Source organism: Trematomus bernacchii, unplaced genomic scaffold (assembly GCF_902827165.1).
Source record: "Trematomus bernacchii unplaced genomic scaffold, fTreBer1.1, whole genome shotgun sequence".
NCBI lineage: Eukaryota > Metazoa > Chordata > Actinopteri > Perciformes > Nototheniidae > Trematomus > Trematomus bernacchii.
Window position 1 is genome coordinate 8,645,245 of NW_022987313.1, and position 18,781 is coordinate 8,664,025.

General features: G+C 40.0%; 2 protein-coding genes across 3 annotated transcripts; one reads left to right on the plus strand and one right to left on the minus strand.

Annotated features, from left to right (window-relative positions):
- The first annotated feature begins 632 nt into the window (after positions 1 to 632).
- Positions 633 to 3,390, plus strand: cipca (CLOCK-interacting pacemaker a). The gene is made up of 4 exons (XM_034124962.1): positions 633 to 728; positions 1,643 to 1,761; positions 2,137 to 2,306; positions 2,510 to 3,390. Exons 1-4 carry the CDS (start codon positions 718 to 720, stop codon positions 3,302 to 3,304), a joined length of 1,095 nt encoding a protein of 364 aa, XP_033980853.1. The 5' UTR covers positions 633 to 717; the 3' UTR covers positions 3,305 to 3,390.
- Positions 3,391 to 4,797: 1,407 nt separating this feature from the next.
- On the minus strand, positions 4,798 to 8,030 carry zdhhc22 (zinc finger DHHC-type palmitoyltransferase 22). 2 transcript variants are annotated; one of them, XM_034124314.1, is made up of 3 exons: positions 7,975 to 8,030; positions 6,558 to 7,115; positions 4,798 to 5,988 (listed from the first exon to the last, which is right to left on the minus strand). In XM_034124314.1, exons 2-3 carry the CDS (start codon positions 7,111 to 7,113, stop codon positions 5,711 to 5,713), a joined length of 834 nt encoding a protein of 277 aa, XP_033980205.1. In that variant the 5' UTR covers positions 7,114 to 7,115; positions 7,975 to 8,030; the 3' UTR covers positions 4,798 to 5,710. The 2 variants fall into 2 exon arrangements, with proteins under 2 accessions (XP_033980205.1, XP_033980214.1); XM_034124323.1 differs by lacking the exon at positions 7,975 to 8,030 and adding an exon at positions 7,697 to 7,715.
- Positions 8,031 to 18,781: the final 10,751 nt, after the last annotated feature.

The window sequence follows — 18,781 nt, forward strand, 5'->3', positions numbered from 1 at the left end:
ACCGGTACCAATGACTAATAGTAAGTAAAAGGCGATTGCTGTCATTGTCATGAAGCTTTTCACACTCTTCACAAATAATAGCCAACAACTTGAGTTCATTTGTTGGCCAGAGTTCAAGAGAGCTCCAAAGCACAAGTATTGGGACGTTTTTGAAAATTGTTTATAAGAAAAGTTCACATAAAAATAAAAATGTCCTAACCTTTTGTAATATACCAGGACAATGGATGTGTGAAGTGATGATGGTAGCAGTACACTGTATATCTGTGAAGTTATTATACTTACTTTGCAAAATAAAATTGTAGCATCATTATTTAAAAAACATATTTCTCCAAACGTATTGGTGCAGCAGGAGACCATTATTGTCTAGATTGAATTTGGGATATCACTACACTCTGTGACAGTTGTAGTACAGTTGTTATTGAACAGGAGTAGCCTATGGTGGATGTGGACAAGGCATTAGATGTTTGATTAATTTAAAGATGCTTCTCTGTCAACTTCTATGGTCAACTTCCTAAGGAATAGCCTACAGGATTGATGGAAAAACCTGACAAACCACTTGACTCCAGAAGATGGCAGTAATGCAACACTGACGATGCCATCTACCGTCAAACCTCCAAGAAGAAGTAGTAGAAGCTCATCTCAGACCAGAGTCGAGTACATTAAATAACCTTAGCTAATCGTGGACACAATTGTAAACAGTTATCTGTCATCAAGCAAATGGCGTATCGGTAAGGTTTGAACAAATAATGCTTTTCTCAAAATAACTCATTGACAGAGTCGTGATGCGCTGGTTGCTAAGCTGCATGGAAGCTGGTGGGGTACCGAGCTAACTGAACTCACAATGCAGATGTTGCATTACACATACTGTTGTTAACTTATTGGCTTCAGCGTACCTGTCTAAACGAGTTAAACCTAACCAGTGTACAGTATGACCATAACAAGCATTCCAACTTTTGTAACCTTAGTAAGTTCATATTTGCCTGTGTAAACAACAACAAACAACACAGTTAGCTGCAACTTATAAACATGCCGTTCAAACTACCAGTTTAAGCTATTTGCTGTCAGCATTGACGTATTCTCTTAACTTGCTATGAGCCATTTCAGGAAACGTTGAAAGGAGAGTAACTCTGGAAACTGGCTCAATTCATTAAATTGACACAAAATGTGTAATAATCAAATAGGTTAAGTATTTTTACCTGTTTAATGTAAATAAACCCTATTTGCAGACGTTTGCATAAGCTTTTCTCTGTAAATGTGGTCTGCTAAATGTTACAATTTAATACATTAAACACAAAATAATTATTTACAGAAGGGCTATTGTATTGATGTTGCACACTGACCCGTCAGTAGAGAAGTTATTTGTAGATAATTCATGCAAGCAGCACAGAGTGAATAATTCATCCTGTCCTCTACAACCGAGTTCAACTATTATTTATTTTCCATCAAGACACTACATGTATTATTAAAAAGTAATGCAGTGGTAAAAAACCGTTTTATGTTTACAAGATGACTGTGTCCCTTCACTTTTTCAGCCTCAGTTGGGGTCCGTTCTTGTTGTTAACCTACCTGTAGTCTTGTCTTTGCCATGACATAACCTGAACTCAGATCTTGTCAGTTACCTTCTCACTCTCTATTTTTTCAGAAAGACCAGCATGAGCAGTTTCAGTAGACCCGACAGACACAGGACAACATCAACCACCACCAGGTCAACACACCTTGGAGCATCAAAGTCTGACCTGGAGAGAGATTCAGGCTTCTCAGGTTTGAAATAATCACTAATGATACACCTTTAAGTTTGTCCAGATGTATGTTTTTGACAGGGTAGTGATGTTAGTATGTTATATGTTAAAAACTAGATATACTTGTATATGTAATTAGCATTTCCTTGAGTTAGAAAAAAATCGATTCATTTACAAGGTCAACCTTAATAAAATATAGGGATTTAGGTCATCCTGTATTGGGTCACATTTTATTTGATTCTTTGCACTATTAAGGCTTACTCATCATGTTTGTGGTATCTTTTTCCAGACGCTATAGAGCGGCTTATCTGCCAATGTTTTTATAGTACTAATGTTCTGCCCCAGTTGTATTACACAATACATGACGAGACTAATATGCTAGTCTCCTCCTTTTCAGATGCCAGCTCCGAGTACCTCAGTACAGTCGATCTGACTGACTCCAAAGATGCAAGTAGAAATGGGACGATAGTCAACCATGATGCGACAGGTCTCCAGATGGCTGTGATGGGAGGCTCCTATGCTGGACTCTCTCCACTAATCATCATGAATAACTTTGTCTTACAGCAGGTAAAATATAGCAATATATGTCTTGTTTTGTGAGTGAAAATTATGTACATTGTAATTTGACAGTTTTTTTAGGAAATGGAATGTTGCACTGTTTTTAATGTTTTTTCTATTGAATATGTGCTCCTTGTATGTAATCAATACTGTATTATTGGTATTATGCTATAGCTCATAGCATGATATTTAAAGTTGTTTTTTCTCTTTAGTCATCTCCACTGGCTCCAGCAGAAAATCAGTGGGGCTTTCCTTCTCCCTTGGAAGTGATGCCTCAGTCACAGGTGGTTCTTCTTCAACCCATGGTATCAAATGCTAGCAGCAGCAGCAGCAGCAACAGCTCCTCAAAGACTGGCTCTGAAAATATACAAAAACCAAAAAGCTACATGCCCATCCTCAAGTCTTATCCAAGAATTGCCCGCCAGCCGGCGGCCACGCACACAAAGAGAATAGGATCCTCCAAGGTGAGGGTGAGTTCAACGTCAGGATATGAGAATCGGCAGAGGAGGCACCACCACGGCCACAAGCTCCACAGCTCCCCCATCCCAGAGCCAGCACCGCACACTACAATCAAACCCATCTCAAACTTTGAATCAGCTAACGACCAATCACAGCCAGCCGAGGGTCAGGAGTCTCTCTCCCTGCTGACAGGGGCCGACTCTCTGCTCCCCTACACAGATGAATTCAGGACAGATACTGACAGTAACAGAATCGATGTGGACCAGGAAGACGCACTCTCATTGGATTGTAACAAACTGAAGCGTTTCAGCAATACCTACAACATTCTCAACAAATCTGGCTTGCTGGGGATCACCCTGCGCACAAAGCAGCTGATGAAGGAGAATAAGCGCACCCAAGGCCAGCTGCAGCAGCTTCAGGAGCAGACGGCTCTGCTGCTGGAGACTCTGGGCAGCAGAGACCCTCAGCTCTGGACTAAACTGCTGCTCTCTGTGCAGCACACAGACAAGGAGCAAAGTGGGGATAAAGCTCAGAGAGTCCTGGCGTAATACATATCGCAGAACATGACCAGCATTTTGTGACCTATTAGGAGGTCACAAAATGAAAACCTGAATCTCAAATATTTAAGATGAAAGCTGTCTCAATATACTGTAACTACAGTATACCATTTAAATAAAAAAAACAATAACTTAACCAGATTCTTAATGCATTTATCCGAACAGTACAGATCATCTTAACGTTCAGAACTACTGATCTGATTTGGAGTTAAACTGAGTTGAGAAGCATGCTTACATTTCAAACCCTTGCCTATAATGAATTTATTTCAAAAATAGCAAGTTTAACTTGCAATAGGGCTATGGCCTTTATATTTTTGAACTCCTAATTGCATAAAATGCATGTGTAGATCACATATGCGGGCACATGGGGCCACCCCCAATACTCACCCTGAATGTGATTTCTGTAGAGAAAATATTAGCATCATTTTTAAACCCGGTGTGGATACATGTGGCCTGTATTTCAATTTTTAATGAGCTAAGTAAATTAGCAGAGGCCTCCTTTGTAAGAAAGCTTCTCAAACAACAGCTGGATGGCTCGCAGTGAGAGTCTAGGGGCTGGAAAAACCATCACATTTTTGTTACTTGGTGTTATTATATTTATTTGTAAAAAGGTTTCTGATCAATACTATGTCTGTGTGAACACTTAAAAACCAAGCACATTAGAACAAGTTTTCTATCGTTCACTTCTTAAGCAATTCCTTTTTTTCAAAATATATCTTTTAAGAGCTACGTAGGAATTAGCAAAAGCTAAAACTGTAGCAGGTGAAGTGCATAGCCATATATCCTCTCTTAACTTTGCCTATGTTGCTGCCATTTTCATTCCTGCTGCTTAAGCTTACATATTCATTGAAACTATAAAAATACACAATACAAAATACAACAACAAAATAGTTTCATATTACTGACTCTTGCACTTTAGTTATAAGATTACTGACAGCTTTTTAGATGCACTTAAAAGAGTATTCTGTGCTGATGAAACGATCTTAATATGATGTTTTCCGGATTCCTGTGCCTTTTTGAATGTATTCATGTTTGCACTTTATATCCTTGCTTGAGCAGCTTAGGGTGTAAGCTCATTGGTCATGTGCGCGTTCGTGTGTGTTGGAGGAGGGGCTCTATAAGGAAGTGGCAGATTTTCTCCGGTTGTGTATTTTCAAATTCTAGCGATCTCGAGCCGGTTTCTCAAACTTACCTACCCTACCTTTAAGTCAAGGTTTGTTATTGTATTATTTATTTCAGTGACAATATGCTACTATGTCAATGTTTTCTTTACTTGTACAGTACAGTTGTAAAACTAAGAAATACTTATTTAATCATTAACTTTTCATGACTGTTCTTGTTGGAGGAGCGTTCTGTCTTTTCTTTAGCAAATGTCACTATAATGAATGTCATACAACTGTTAAAATACTGTGGAAAGACTGTGTACTCTCAGTCAATGTGTTCACTCAGAATGTGTATGTTTACAAAGAAAGAACTGCTGCTTGATGTGATCTGAATATCTTTATTGATATAACATTAATAGGCAAAATAGCTCTAAAAAGTATATTTATTAATATCCAAAACATATTTGACAGGTTGTGGAATATGTCACAAGCTGTAGTAGCAGCATAACAGTTGAAAGTCCTTAATATTGTTATACAGAGGGCCCTATCGTAAGCGGTGTAGTGAATACCTCATCTTTGGGGTCATCTGTAAGCATATATGGCACATTGTGAATAATACCCTGGATAATAATATGGTAGTCATCTTCACATTTGCCCTTCTCATTCTAAAGAAGGAGCTTCACTGTACTCTCTGAGTCACATTCATCTGAGTAGAAATCAGGCTCAACATGTGAGGGTTTATTTTCAGCACAATGGTTTCTAGCACGGCAGTTTATGCTTTAGTCACATACTGTAGTTTCCTTATCTGCTAGCCCTTAACGTCAAAGAAAATGATTGTTGTGAAAACTACTGTAAGTTTTCTGAATGGCACATTGTAGCATCCTAATCTACAAGGAAGTGTGGAAGAACAACACACATGACTGGTAATCTCAGAGCACCGCGTGGCGCATGGCATTGAAATCAATAGCATGATATCAAAATGCAAAGCTGTAAATGCATGCACCTGCAAAGCCATCTAAAACTACTGGAAGTCCCAAATGACCCACTCATTAGTCTTAATATTGCCTTGTCGAAAGCTACTTAAAGTATATACTTACACTATGCACTTATTCACATCAATATATGGCTCCTGTCCTTAAAGGAATGTGTGCTAACAGCTTACTATTTCACAAACTACTTTAAAGGTCATAAGTATCCATTTTATATTCACCACGTGGATCCCAAAAAAAGCATTTCTACAAATTGTGCCGCTTGTGACCTATTAAGAGCTTTTGATATGACGTTCGGTTTTCACTCAGTCTTGCTTATGCTGATCTGTGTCTTCAGAGCACGTCTCCGCAGTCTGCACAGGTAGGATAAGGCCAAGGATCCAGCGGGTTCCAAACACATCCTTTAGGTTGGATCTCCAGGGGCTGCGGTTCTCCACCAGCTGCCCCCTCTGCATCTGACACCAGGTCTGCCCCCGGGCCACCAGCAGCACCTGCTGGCAACAGAAGCCCGCACAGACCAGCCCGATGCCCAGCCACACATACAGCATCAGCACCAGGAACAACTGCAATCCTGAGACTGTTCCTGTGGGGGACATTTCCTCAGAATCAGAATCAAGTTTATTGCCAGGTACGTTTACACATACAAGGAATTTGCTCTGGTATCTGGTGGTGCGAACATAAACAATCTACGAAATTAGGTAGAGAATACGTCATTGTCCGGCAATGTTCTTGATAATCTTGGATGATAAATACAATGTAAATTAACATTAAATGACTGTGTTTGGTTTGCTTGTTTATCAGCAGGATTACGGAAAACTAAAACCCTGATTCCTTTTTTCTGATTAACTTTGTGGAAGGACGTAGCATGGGCCAACGAAGAATCCATTACATTTTGGAGGGAATCCCAATAACAGGGCAAATGTGTTTTCTCTTTTCTTAACATTGTGAGAGAGGCTTAGCAGAGATCAGGACTTAGAATGTCCTTACTTGTTATTGTGTTTTGTAAGTCTTTTGGAGAACCAACTCTATTTTGGTGGTTGTATGTAACAGTTATTTTTTTATATTTGAAATGGTCCAGAAACACCATTGTTTTCAGGGAGTCAGCCTGAATCTTGAAGTATCAGCTCTAATTGGATATATTAAACAACTCACCTGTGAAGAAGTAACCAGTGGAGAGGGGGAGAAGAGTGAGGAAGGTCAGCGGGTTCTCAAAGGAGATGGAGTACTCCACTGTTAGAAAGGCCACACCAAGAACCAAGGAGTACAAACAAGTGCATGACGTGTAGATGCAGAACATGATGAAGTAGCGCATGTTTTTGTTGCCAATGCAGTTCCCAGTGAAAAAGCAGTGGTGATCCCTCTTGAGGATAACCTTCTTACACAGTTTACAGAAGTGGCGACCGTTGAGGAGGTAGTGTGCGTCCACTTTGTCCGAGCAGTGTGCCGAACACACGGGAACCACAATCTCGTTGGCACTCTCAGCAGGATATGTAATAGTCATTATGTAATTTCCCAGTGCGTTGACCATCAAGAAAAGGAAAACAACTGTGTGAAGAGTTGCAGACCCCGTCAGTGATGTGTCGGCGTTTGGGAAGATTGTTGGGATGAAGAAGCAGAAGTGCAAAATGAAGGTGACTGCTGTAGCCATGAAGAAGTAGGCAGGTGCCACGGCATTGAGGAGCCTCAGTTTCAACATCCTGGTGAACATATCTGTGAGAGAGTGAAGACAGAGGAAACAGACGTTTATTATAAAGTCTTAGAAAACTGCTCGAAGCTCTGTGGAGCGATTATGTTGCAGTAACAAAATGTATTCTGTCTCGTTTAGGTAAAAGGAAACAACTTGCTCTATTGACTAATTAACAATTGAGAGCTATTAACCCTGACAATTATAAGAAATAAAATCTAAAATAATACATTCATTTACACTTTTCAAGAAATATATAACATCATACAAGTGCAAAATCATTCAAAAACGTTAAGTGGCCTATTTTATAATATACTAAAACTAATTATTTTCTTATTATGGCTTTCACAGATTACTTAAAAAAGTTCTGATGGAAATACACAGATAATAGATGACTCAATTACATTAAGCAATTGTGTGAAAGTAGCACATCTCCTACTAGATCTTTTGAAAAACTGTGTGATCTGGTTGCTCCTTTAATAAAGACATTGTAAGTGTGCTGCTGAGAAAAAAAAACTAATTTCTCTGCAAAGTAGGGTCTAGGGATACGGGGCCATTGAGAATACCAAGAATATCTCATCATTTCTTCTGTGATCTACTAACTTACATGATTGACAGATGTGCAAATCACAGAGAACCAAAACAAAAAATGAAGGAAGGAAGGAGCTCCCACAGAGTAAAGCTAAAAATGGTTCTTCATGCTCATATATGAAAACACTATTTAGGCCAATGGATGCCCTAGATAACCACACACAGCAGCAACAATGAAGGACTATCGCAGTTTCCTCTGCTCCATGTTTGCTGTTTTCTTCAGAAATGATGTAGTCAATCATGCATTTTCCATGAATACGCAGTTACAGCTATGATGGTGTCCAGGCTGCCTACCTGCAGATGAGGGACGGAGGAGCTGTCCTTTCAGCACCGCGGAGCCTCGGCTCGCAGCTCCGCACGTTCATTCAAACGCACTGAAGGTGTTGTTGAGCCACATCGAGGTCCTCCTTTCATTATTCAAGTGTCTGCTTATTTTTCTAGCGCCACCTGTTGGTCTGGATGCGTCTGTGTTTTTACCTTCTCTGGTTTTCCAGACCCATACTAATAGCACGAATTTGACGTACAAGTCATTTAAAAACAACATGTCTCTTTTTCAAAACATTTCACAAAACTCTTTCACCTAGTCTATATTAACCACTTCTGTACATGTGTAGGCCTCTCATTTTTTTATTTGATTGTTGACGGAATGAAGAGATATTCAGATAATTTACTCAAGTATAACAGAAAAACACTCGTTTAAAATACTTCCTAATAGGAAAAAGTGTCACAAATTCGTAAAGAAATATATAATTCAAAAGCTTCACATTTTTGTTAAATCTTTCGTTATTATGTTGCATCATATTGTTATAGATGGCTCATTTAATCTAACATACAGTATAGGCCAAACAACTACCTTTGTTTGGTCTTCCTGGGCTAAGTTTAGGACAATGCATGAAATACATGTTTCCAGTAGGTGGCAATGCATCCTCAATAATTTTACCTTCAAATATGAGTGCTGTCAGATGAGTAATATACGTTTATTTTTATTTTGCTTTCACTCAGAAGGCATAACAAATCCTCACTTGCCTTACATTTTGTTGTCTCACCGCCTTAATCATTCTGCTGGCATCTTTCAGTGAAATACATATAATACTTGAATCACCAGGGGAAACAAACAGTTAATAATAACAGATAATTATATAATAATCAATTGGTATATCCTAAAATTGGTATTAGCCTAAAACACGACATCGTAGTTATACTGTAGTATACTGTAACATGACGCTCCCCTAGCATCCGTAGAGGCAGGTGTTTAATTGTCAGACGGTCCCTGAGTAGGTGGGAGTTTCTCTTGTTTCTTGGTCTTGGAGAAAAAACACAGCAGCACCCCCATCATCGCCAGACGCCAGCGATCAGGAAGCTTTCTGAGGTGAGCGATGTGGTTATGTTTTTTAAAGTCATGTGTTCGTGTTGTGATCTGAAAGCGATGTGGAGGGGGTTTATAATTGATATGTATGGCGCAATCGTTTTCATCAAGTTACAGAGGTGGAGGAAGAAGGTGGGTGTGCAGCAGACTGTTGTGAGTGCTGCAGTAAGCGAGGGGACAGAGTCGCTTAAATCTGTCTGGTTGATGAGAGAACCACTAATTTGTTTCTATTAAAATATCCCGATTTTAGCCTGAAGTGAAATGGAAACATTAAAGGGCTCCCTGCATCCTGGCACAGGGATGTTGTTGCTCGGTTAGGATGAAGAGGTTTCTGGCAACGTGTCAGAGTATTACACACTAAACACATTCTCACTACACCTATTGTTCCTCATGGAGTCAGATGTGTGGAAGACCTTAAAAAACCCCGAACTGCATTTGGATTGCCCATTGGAGTAATAATAATCAAACATAATCATATTTAGGCTTCCTGGCAGGCTGTGACCATGGTATCTTCTCTATGCTGACTGTCATGTTTTGTGTTTTTTTTTTTACAGACCGAATGCTTTTAAATGTTAACCTGACCTGTTGAATCAATGCTAAATCTACTGGATATTTAGCAGGTTTTAGCACCATCTCACCGGCTCTTCCTAAAATAGCATTTAGAATATACTCCTCCTGAGGTAAACGGAGGTCACATTTCTGCGCACCCTTTATTTTGTTATGACAAAAACTGATGATGGTGTTTGGGAATGTGCTCAAACATCTATGTAATTGTATTTTGTATTTGTAATTAACCGATTTAAAACTAATGTGGAATTCATAATGCTATTTGCAACTGATGCCATATGTACCTGACTGTGTTGACGAGGAGGTGGCCTTTAAAATGTCAGCTTCCTAATAAGTGTTTGACCTTTTACTGTGTCACTCATGCGTAGCATTTGTATGACACATGCTGAAGAATTTCATGCCATATAGTGAGAAAAAAAATCTAAAAAAGAAAGGTCTTGTTTGTAGTGGAAAGTAATATTTAATAATAGTTTAATGAGAATGCAGAGAAATACAGAGATGTTTGGCCTTTTAAAGACAATACATTTTGAGGCATTTCAAGAAATATTTCTTAAATACTACAATAGTGTCATGGCTTTAAATTCACTCTTTGGCATTACCAATCCCTACAGGTTTGAAATTTCACTACAAAAACTTTTTACCACAACCTTTTAATTATACAGGTGGTGAGGTTTTAGTAATATATATTTGGCTGTGCAGGTAGACCCCTTCATAATAATAATACATTTATTGAACGTGTAAAGGACGTGTTTGACCGAGGTGCACAACATAAATGAAGTGCTGATATCGTGATAATCACTTTATATTTTGAGCTTGCACTTCAAAAGCAGTACAAAGTCTCTCAAGAATATTGAGCAAATTAATTCTGGTCACCTTCAAGTATCACACAGACATTAACATTTCAGGAGACTAATCTGAGATTTAAAAAAAGAGCTTGCAGTAGGGAGATGGATCCCGTGTACATTTACAGCTCTGCTGAACAGTCACACAGGCAGAGGACGATAGAAAGTTGCAGATTTGATAGAAGCATGCACAAGCCTCTTTCCATGGATCTTCTTTGTCTGGTTTGTTTGTTTTTTCTGTGTTTGTTACAACACCTTGGGAACGGTGACAGCTCCACCTGCAGGGGATTATCAAACAGTAAAAAAAGTGAAGTTGTTGCACAAAGATCTTTTGTGGTTTTGTTGTCACAGTGCAAGGCGTCAAAATCCCATAAACCGCCCTATCTCACATGGAAAATGGGTAAAGACAAAGACCTAACACTGTACAGGGGAATCATTTCACTTAGGTTTAAGCTCCAGGAACGTCAAATATAGAAGCCATTTGAGGTTTAAGCATTAGTTGATGCTTGGCCTCATTGGAAAAGTATTTTAGTTACATTAAAACTCAATCTTAAAATGTTTTTGAAACATAGGAGGGTTATTTTTGTTAGGCTGAGGACTAAGGACAGCAACCAAAAACCTTTCGATATGTATATTTATTATATTTATTGATTTATATATTGATTTTAGTGTCATATATCACTTCATGTTTTGTTGTGTTGATATGCAAGGGGTTGATGAAAAAAAACAAATACGAAATTAATACAAATCTTCAATAACTTTATACTTATTTCTGCATTGCAATATTAATGCTTCTACAGTAGTAATATATCCCAGTACATGAGATACATATTCAGTAGTGGCTTTTAACACATTAAAGAATGACAGTTAGCTCTACATGTGAGCCCAGACTGTCTGAGAGGAACAACCCACTCTGTTAACAGATTGCACCCTGTGTAGCACCTAACTCCCACACACACACACACACACACACACACACACACACACACACACACACACACACACACACACACACACACACACACACACACACACACACACAGACACACACTGTTGTGAGATGTGATGTGCAGCAGGTGTGTGTGCCGTACATCCAAGATTGCATCGTTCAGTTAATGAGACATATTACTGTGACTCATCCCCTCAGCCACATGTCATCCGGCTGCTAAATCAAAATGTCAGTAAACACGTTGGTGAAAGCCTCTTGACAGAAAGTCGAAAACAAACAGATTATTAGAACAAAACAACGACTACTGTGCAACCTCCATTTGTATTCTGCCTGCCATCATACCACAGCCGTTATGTAGCATAGTCTGGGCTTTGTTATGTGTATGTCTTTGGTGAAGAGTTGGCTCCCTGCTATTTGAGATTCCTGCTGTGAATTTCCTTGCTATTCCACAGGGGTCCATCCCAGTGATACTGACGCATTCAGCATTGTAACTGTTGTATCGTTCACAGCCACTCACCAGCAAAGAGCACAATGCCATATGCCTACTGCAACACCAGGAACGAGATATAGATATTCACAGCCATATGCAGATGTCAGACTATCTTATCCTCTCACATGATACTCAGCCTGTTGTACATGCACTGCAGGCCAATGATTCCCATCTGATATCTCTGCAGGAGATCTTTTTTGTAGTGCATAACTTCCTGTAGGTCTCAGACTTCGACAATCAGTCAATTCATTGATTAGTTATTCCGGGTATCGCTGGCTTTGTAACTGGGCAGTAAGATATGTCAACATGGGCTCTGGGAACTTACTACAGACACTTTTCAGTATGCTGTATCATTTTATGGATGAAATAATTAAGAGAAAATGTGGGGTTTAAATTGATGTCCTACATTCCAAACATAATTGCCTCCCAATAATTGAATTACATGAAAATTAGCTTACAGAGACCTGGCAAATGTTAACAGTCTTAGCATTTCGGGTTGTTTTTTTCATCATAAAATGACCAACACTAAGCAAACATGGTTGTTGAGAAGAGAATAATGATTTCTCATCAGCTATCTCACAAATATGACATACTGTAGTAACCTGCTGTCTGCTTTAAACGGTATTATCACTCAATTGTAATGTAACTGAAGTTTACTTTCATATGGTACTAAAACAAATGGGTTCCAATGGCTTCTTTGGAATATGATTGGTGTTTGTATAATATTAAGGAGTGTAATTCACAAAAATCTAGGTGCAAAGTTATTGTAAAGAAGCATTTATAAAAACAACTTATTTTGCATCCATATGGAGCAGAGATGTATCTGAATCAATCTATTAAGATGTCAGTGTTTTTACTTTTTTGTAGATGTGGGGGGCATTTTCAGGATCAGCTCCTGCACTGGGGGGAATCTTCCAGAAACTCATAGTTATGCAACAGAGACACATATTATGTGAGTGAGGTTTTACTGAAGCCATCACTGATGTCAGATGTATTGAGGAACGACCCAGTCCACAGCAGCAGGGCAGACACACAGCGGTCCCCAATGAGCATGTGCAGCCAGACAGGAAGCAGGTGTGAGGTTTGATGATCTCTGCTAGTGTGTGTAGTCATCACCCCAGTCATGCTAAGGCTCTCTCGGCCTTCAGAAAGGTGCTGGGGGGGATGCTGCATTAGCTGTGAGCAGACACACCTTGGTGATATGTGTTTGTGTTGTGTGATGGAGAGAGAGTGGGTATGAGAAGAGTAAATCCCCTCCCTCCTCCACTGAGCAGGTGGTGAGCAGATTGTGCTAAAACCTCCGCCCCCTTTCCCCTTCAGGCTGAATCTGATGAGGGTTTCCCATCCACATCCTCCAACACCACCCTCCAACCAAACCATGACAGCAGAGCCCTGTAGCTCCTGTGGAGTGCAAATAAGATGCACTCAAACATGGCCTTTCTATTTAAATATGCTAAGATACTTTCAGAATAAAACAGCTGGGCAATATTTCAATACAATCCCTAGTAGTGGTCAGTTCATGTGGAGAGCAAAAGGGGCAGAACATAGCGACTAAAATGCAATCTTTAAACCCATCGGCTGTCATCTGAGGACGATTTAGCTTTTATCTAGATTCTAGAGTGTAAACTAAGCCTGTAAGCAACTGTAAGGTTGATAATGGGACTATAAACAATGACCGGTGCACGCTAGAGGACGTTTGTCCCGATGGCTACAACAGAACCTCTACTGTGCTCACAGAGGTTTCATCTTAGTCAGACCCATATGTGTCGATGGGTTCATGCAGTACATTAGATGGAAATAAGTCTTAACTAGCATACAATAATATCTTAGTCAACAGTATGATTCAGTGTATGTCCAAAGCTCTAATGTAACAATGCCTCAGTGTACAAAGCCAGGTCAATAAAGACAGAAAATCCCATTTTACCCCCATATAGGATGAGATGGAGCCATGTTGTTCAGCCATACATCACAAGCCCACTTCACCTATGTTCCTGTAGCAGGAAGCACATCTGCATCCAGGTTCCAAAGTCTTGTAGAAAACCTTCCCTGAAAAGTGAACGCTGTTTACGCAGGATATATTCAATGCTAAGGGATTTATAATTAGACCTCATGTCTACGTGTAATGTTCAGGTGTCCCTACTTGCCCTGTAGTTAATGTTCTGTAAGTGAATGAGAGCTGATAAGCTGGCGCGGTCTCATTACATCCCTTGTGTGGTTTTGCAATTGCACTGTCAACTCCGGTTTGATGAAACACTATTAAGCCATCATTCAGCCTCTGATCCATGTGGATTATTGGAGGGCTTACCTGTGACCCTAAGGAAACAAGAGTAGTAAATCCACCTCAGGTGCTCTTTGGTATGGATGGAAAACTACAGGGGGACTAAATAATATAAACTCACAATGAAAAATGACTTCAACTGAAATGTAGGGGTAAGCAAGTGAATAAAAACGCCTGGCAAGCTTAAGAGAAATAAAGAGAGAGATGTTTAATATGGGCTCAGAACAGTCTCATAATACACACATGCACACAGAAGGATTCACACTTGTATTTCATGATCCGCAAAATGATTCACACTTGTATTTCCGGATCCACACTTGTGTTTTTCAATGCACACACAAATGTGTTCCGTTTCATATACATGTAAATAAAATCCAAATACAGAAAAAAGTTTTACATATGTATTTTTGATCCTCACATATTTGTTTTCCGTTTAAATCCCCTGAACCTGCAAACACAAACCGCTTTCTGTGCATGGATCGCTGTGCATTCGTGTGTGGGTTTTTTGAGACTCCCCTGACGGTCACCCGATTCGTACTTGTAATTTTTTCTATCTATAGCCAATCAGATGTCTCCTCAATTCTAAGCCAATCACATGACCGCGCCCCCACGAGGGTAGATTTCTTGCGTTCATGTCACTTCATATACGCATTTTGCGTAGTCCGGAGCAGGGTTTCCGTGGACAGAATTTAATTTTACCGGACAAATTTGAAACTTACCGGTCATGTTTCAATAATAATAATAAGAATTGTGTAGCAGCGTTTCCGTTAGGTAATTACCGGACTATGACCGGATAATAACACGGGAGTAAGGATCATCTCTTTTCCTCTCTCCCTCCCTCTCTCCTGACAGCCCGTCAGTTTCTCATGCAGCTCGCTAAAACTTCACTCGCATTTATGTCCATATCGATCAGATCCAGCTCTCCTGATCGGCCTTTATAGAGAGCACCGATCAAACTATTAAGAGTGAATATCGGCCTATAATGACCGGCGGGGCTCCCCCCGTTGACAGTTCACTGTCTAGCACTGGCTTCGTAGTGCACTGATCGATTAGGCTAAGCTAACCTGTAGCTGCTCCCTCCACACTCACAACAACTTCATACAGACATAAATAAAGCAGCTGTATTCGCCATACAGGAAACACACATTTAAAACAGTTTTGCCTGCCGTTTTATGTACACAAGCATTCATTAATGGTTCGGAAAGTGGCACTGTACCTTAATAATATAAAGGCTTGTTTTTGCGTGCATTTCCTGCTCGGAAAGTGGCAATGTACTGAGAGTGGAAGTGTCCTGAGATTAGCCCTGCAGGCAGGCTCCATGGACCTGTCAGCTCCGGACAGCGCAAAATGTGTACATGAAGCGCTACGTCATGAACGCAAGAAATCTACCCTCGTGGGGGCGCGGTCATGTGATTGGCTTAGAATTGAGGAGACATCTGATTGGCTATAGATAGAACAAATTACAAGTACGAATCGGGTCACCGTCAGGGGAGTCTCAAAAAACCCACACACGAATGCACAGCGATCCATGCACAGAAAGCGGTTTGTGTTTGCAGGTGCAGCGGTTTTAAACGGAAAACAAATATGTGAGGATCAAAAATACATATGTAAAACTTTTTTCTGTATTTGGATTTTATTTACATGAATATGAAACGGAACACATTTGTGTGTGCATTGAAAAACACAAGTGTGGATCATGAAATACAAGTGTGAATCATTTTGCGGATCATGAAATACAAGTGTGAATCCTTCTGTGTGCATGTGTGTATTATGAGACTGTTCTGGGGCCTCATTTATAAAGGGATATACGCTCAAAAAATGGCGTACGCCAGTTTCTACGCAATGTTTGCGATTTATAAAATACTAACTTGACGGGAAAATGTGCGGTCCTCCACGCAAACTCTAACCCATGCGTACGCACTAAGCACAACAACGGGAGAGACGAGAAACTGCGACACCGTTGGCAGAAGGAAGAATGGAGAGAAATATGTGGAAATAAATAAAATGTTACCTCTCATTTATCATATGAAGAATTCATTTTCAAACATTGATTAAAGCCAATCTTAAAATGATTAAACAAACGCCTGTTTGCGACTCCTCAGTGCACACAAAAACATAACTTGGAGAAATAAATAAATACGGATATGTTATTTAAAACCACCTCGAATATGTTGTGTTAATGTTATGAAATGTTTTCTCATAAATGATGCGGTAAGCAGGAGGACAGAATTACGTCTAAACTGACGCCGTTTTGCATTTCTATAGGTTGTAGATACGAGCATGGTTTTATATACTATCACGTTTAATCGTGTTTTATGCCGTTTGCCAAGACTTGATAAGTCGCTCGTAAAACACAGGAGTTATGGAAACTAAGAACACCTATGTGGTAAATTGTACAGCTAATATAACACAACACATTAGTTGTATTTCCTTTAACTGGTGGATTATGGATATATAGTTGCTGATCGACAGCTGGAACACAAACCACCAAATACTTGACTCCACTCCGGAGGGGTTCCCCGATCATTTCTTAGAGTTTCTCATCAAGGGGGTGTCTCCTGTCCCCGGGACAAACACACTGCATGAGGAAGGTTATGTGTATTTTTTTTGTCATTAACTTTTTTCGGATCACTTATTTATTTATTTTGGTGACGATCCGACCTCCATGCTGCAACTCTGGTTCAAACTGCATCCACCAAACAATATGATTTATCTCGACCTCCCCAAAATAACCAAAATCTGACACGGTGTGAGATGTCTTTTTTAGCTGTTCGGTCGTAATTTCCTGCGATCTTCTTGATGCAGTCAGTCAGAATGAATGAATGAATGGGCGTTTCTTTGACTATTTATAGGCAAATATGGGCGTTACGTGAAGCCTGCAAAAGCTGCGCCGCATTTCGAGTCGATTGTGATTTATAAAGGGAAACAGGCGTAGGAAGTGCCGGTACGCACTTCCCTCGCCGGTACGCAATGTTTTGTGAATCGGAAAATGTCGGAAAATGTCTGTACCTATTTTTTTGCTTTGTACTACATAAGCAACCTTCTCGCGTCAATCCTACGCAAGGCGTTATAAATGAGGCCCCTGAGCCCATAGTTCTGAGCCCATAGTTTAAAGCTGACATTATTTAAAGGGGACCTATCATGCAAAATGCACTTTTGTACGTCTTTTATACATGAACATGTGTCCCCTGTGTGTCAGGGAACTCACCAAGTGTCAGAAAACACAACCCTCTCTCTTTTCCTCTATACCCAAATCTCTAAAAACGGGGCTGCAACGGAGCTGATTATTATTTGAATTGTTCTGACGTCAGAAAAGGGGTGCTCCGCCTATATGGGCAACTCTCCACCTATCAGGGGAATGAGAGACCGCTCGAAAGCGCTGGAGACGCTGTAGTACATATGCCAGGCCTGTAAGTGGCGCTGTAGTCTGCCACAAAAGCAGAATCAGCCCTTGCAAAAACAGGGCTGGAAAAGAGCAAATAGAGCGAAATGAGGCATGGCTAAAATGCATGATCTGTTTGGTATTTTGAAAAAAAAACTTCACAGACATGTTTTATATAGGTATGGCCCTACAATATATTATTCAAATATAGCATGATAGGTCCACTTTAAGCTAAATTGTGTTTACATTATTTTCTCTACCCGCTGTTGCCTTTTAAATATGTTCCCATGCCTCTCGTCATACCGCAAATTAGAGGTACCGTTACAGATCAGCTTCCACAAGGCTTCATCTCATCTCATGTCATGTCTCATGTTTTATTGGCTTGTTAACAGTCCACTAGAGACAGCTTGTTTTAATAGAATATCTTTTAAACACTAGGATTTCCATAATCAGGGGCTCAGTTTGAGATTAACATGCAGAGCACAGATAGTAATCACTCATGAATATTCTACCATCTCTGGGTCTTTCACATGACGTTGTTGGCAGGGGAACTGCAAACCTCTCTCTTCCATGCAGGTGTCGTGGCAGGGGGAAACGCCATGTTTAACAAGGCTGCAGTCAAGAGGGAAACAACAGCTCCGAGGCCATCACGCTTTTATTTATGGTGATTGAAAATTGTCCTTGCTGGTAGTCTTTTATCTCACAGTGGCGGACAGTTGATACGGTGCAGAGGTTTTGAAGAAACTCAAGTTCACACTTTATTTATGGTTCATTTCTCTCTCATTTCCTCATGCAGGTAATGAATCTTGATCCAACCGAGTGTTGGGAGAGAAATCTCTTCAGGGGTGCTGTGCTCCAAATGCTTTATGTTGTTGATTAAGCTTGGGTAAAGCTATGAATTAATAACCAGTCCCTTTGAAACATGTTAACATATAAAGATGTTTCCTGTCATGGCTTTATATGAGATATCATAGATTCAGCTTCTTGTTTCAGCATTGGCTAAGCAAACATATCTGTTCAAGGGATTTCAAGGATGGTAAAAGTGATTAGTTGAGTGCTTTGGTTATTTTTTGGCAGGACATTTAAACCTATAGTGTGTTTTTTTAAGTGGGCAGGTGGGAATGGCAACAATGGTCAGTCCACCACTTTGGTCTTGACTTAAATATGTCTTCAACACTTTTCACTTCCTGGTTTTTAGCCTTGTGTTAGTGTTAGCCTTTGGACTGA

Bases quoted from the DNA above. Each gene is read 5' to 3' on its own strand.
- zdhhc22 (XM_034124314.1), bottom strand. From the start codon at position 7,113: ATGTTCACCAGGATGTTGAAACTGAGGCTCCTCAATGCCGTGGCACCT. The intron at 5,989-6,557 runs GTGAGTTGTTTA...TGTCCCCCACAG, and splicing joins CACTGGTTACTTCTTCACAG to GAACAGTCTCAGGATTGCAG.
- cipca (XM_034124962.1), top strand. The intron at 1,762-2,136 runs GTTTGAAATAAT...CCTCCTTTTCAG, and splicing joins GAGAGATTCAGGCTTCTCAG to ATGCCAGCTCCGAGTACCTC. The intron at 2,307-2,509 runs GTAAAATATAGC...TTTTCTCTTTAG, and splicing joins ATAACTTTGTCTTACAGCAG to TCATCTCCACTGGCTCCAGC.